This window comes from Buceros rhinoceros, unplaced genomic scaffold, assembly GCF_000710305.1.
Source record: "Buceros rhinoceros silvestris isolate BGI_N320 unplaced genomic scaffold, ASM71030v1 scaffold13185, whole genome shotgun sequence".
NCBI classification, from domain to species: Eukaryota; Metazoa; Chordata; class Aves; order Bucerotiformes; family Bucerotidae; genus Buceros; species Buceros rhinoceros.
In genome coordinates this window covers 4,446-7,088 of record NW_010414707.1, presented here as the reverse complement: position 1 = coordinate 7,088, position 2,643 = coordinate 4,446, and the positions used below count along the sequence as shown (strand labels likewise).

General features: G+C 57.0%; 1 protein-coding gene across 1 annotated transcript in view; it reads left to right on the top strand.

The window, feature by feature from the left end:
* Positions 1 to 2,643, top strand: part of ISM2 (isthmin 2) — a 20,331-nt gene that overhangs the window by 15,817 nt on the left and 1,871 nt on the right. The window contains exons 2-4 of the mRNA XM_010137177.1: positions 631 to 951; positions 1,402 to 1,759; positions 2,584 to 2,641. Coding sequence (XP_010135479.1) covers positions 631 to 951; positions 1,402 to 1,759; positions 2,584 to 2,641 — 737 coding nt within the window. The remainder of the gene's footprint in view (positions 1 to 630; positions 952 to 1,401; positions 1,760 to 2,583; positions 2,642 to 2,643) is intronic.

The window sequence follows — 2,643 nt, the reverse complement described above, 5'->3', positions numbered from 1 at the left end:
ACCGCAGCATCCGCAGTGGTTGGTCACTGGCAGCACTGGCAAGTAAGTGTCATCCTGTTCAGCTGGGCATCTTCCCTTTCCCAAGGAGCCCTTACGCCTGGCTGGCTCACATCTACCAGTGGTTTCTTTACCTGCTTGTGGTAGCCTTTGGGCAGCATCTGAAATCTAAATTAAACCTGTACGGCTTTTGAAATCGTCTGCCCCAATACTGACACCACAGAACAATTTATTTAGGTGAGGTTTTCCCCCTTGTCATAAAGCCATTGTTATAAACTTCTGTATATAAAATATATAAAATATTAAGTGTGAGCTCTGGTAACTCTGTGATCAGAATCAGCCCTTGACATTACCCACTTCCAGAGATGGAGCAGTGGCCCAAAAGGGAGGGTGAGAGGTGGAAAGCCAGGCAAGATGGACAGCAGAAGGATGCAGAGTGGTTGCGGGGATGGGAAGCACCAGTCTGAGTAGACCTGCAAGTTGTTCAAGTGCAGTGGGGCTGAGCCTGGGGTATTAACTGGGCCGCTGGGTATTAACTTTGTTAATTAACATTAATTGCTGTCCTGATGTTGCAATAAGATGGGGTGGAGGAACCATTTAGTGCAGGAGACCAGATTTCCCTTTGCTGGGCAGCAGTTGGCTCCCTGGACAGGCATCCTCGGGCGATGTGCTCACTGCCTCTTCCCTCTCCAGGTCTCTACCTCATCTAACCCCCATTCAGCAGGGGACAAGGAGCTGCAACCATCAGGCAAGGCACGGGGACTGAGGCGGAGCGGACAGGCTGGCCCACGGCGGCACAGGCGTCGCGGTGCGGTTCAGAAGGCTGCCAGGAGCCCAGCAGTGCCACAGCCCAGCAGCACTGGCTGGGAGGAGAGCCTGCCTTTTGTGCTGGACCTGCAGAGCTTGCCTGGGCTGGCCAACATGGACCTGAGCGCCCAGAACCCTAACATCCAGGTGGGGAGCAGGTCAGGGTGGACCACGGGTGGTTGTGAGCAAGCACCACGTGTGTTTCCCAGACTGAAGAGGAAAGATTGCATGAGTGGGGTCCATGCGATCGCTGCCGTCTGTCTTCTTGGTAACTGCCAGAAGCAAATAGCCAGCATGGACAAGCCCCTTGCCAAAGGAATTTGCTCATGGCCTTTTCCCCGCCCACCCACAGCCTGTCTCTGTGGAGCAGGAGCAAACACTCCTATGGGGATGATCTCTCAATTTCCAAGGGTAATGTTGGTCCCTGTGGGTGATGACCTGCCCCTCTGTGCCTCCTGCTCTGACCCTGCTCAGTCCCTCCAATTGAGGCAAGACCTCCTGCGCTCCTTGTGTGGTCATGCAGCCCAAAGCGTCTCTGGTAGGTCTGGCTCAGGGCTGTGCTCTGGCTTACTGTCCTGCCTCGTGTCTGGCCTCCAGGTGACCATTGAAGTGGTGGATGATCCTCAGGCTGAGATGGAGATGGACTTGTTGAAGGAGACAAACAGTGACTGGTCCTTGACATCCTCTGAGTGGTTGTCACACAAGGACCTCTTCTGGCCTCTCTTCTGGGAATACACTGATCCTGCTGAGAAAGAAGAGCAAGAGGAGGAAGAAGAAGAGGAGGAAGAGGATGACAACCTGGATGTAGGGGAAAGGGAGAAGGAGGAGGAGGAGGAAGATTACACAGCAGAGTATGAGGAGGAGGAGGAGTCCACACTCAGTGGAGTGGGAGGTGACTGGGACCAGCGGTGGCCTGGGCAGAAGAACTGGATCTTTAAGGAAAAGTATAATTACGGTGAGTCCTCTTGGGCGCACACAGCTGCCCTGCCGGCTGACACGGCCCTCCCTGCCCTGCCTGACCCGCAGCCCTGTCTTGCTGCAGGGCGAGCAGCCCTGCCCCGGGCATCACAGCACGCTGGCGCTCAGCTCCTACTTAAAAAATAGCCAAGCATGCCAAGGGGCACGGCCGGCACCGGGCTGGGGCCGCCAGCGGTCAGACGTGCCAGCAATCCCAGCCTGTGGTCAGACACGAGCCTGGGCTCCACTGAGAGCAGCTCAGAGGAGAAATACAGTGCAAGTGTTTAATGGCAGGTGCTGCTGCCATCGACTTGGGTCTCTGCGGTGACACCAGTGCCAGAAGCCTTTGCCGCAGACCTGGGCAGCCCCCAGGAGAGAAGCTGCATAGGTCTAGATGGCGGGTGCTGGCAGGCAGGCAGGCCAGCTCTCCACAGCAGCTCCCTCCTGCCGCTTCCTGGCCACGAGCCCCAAACCCTCGCTAACGTGACGCGTCAGCGTCATGGCCAGTGCCGCAGGCAGGGTCAGTGAGGATGGGGATGGGCAGCGATGCCTGTCTGGGTCGGTAACAACCGTGAGCAAAGCTGTGAGAACAAAAGCCTTCGTTCTGGGGCTGCTTCCTGGGGTAGTCAGTGAGGACAGGGTTGGCCCTTGGCATCAGGTGGCCAGGCACCTCCATGTGCCCCAGGCAATGCCGGCCTTGTGTCCCTGTAAAGGTCATCCCCCAGGGACAGGGCAGAGCTGACGGAGATCCCAGGTTGTCTCCCCTCTTGCTGAGGCTTTGCTGAGGTCCACCGCTCTCTGCCTCTCCCCTGCCGTGCACAGACTATGAAGATGAGGAGGAAGAGTGGAGCCCATGGTCCCCATGCAGCATCACCTGTGGCA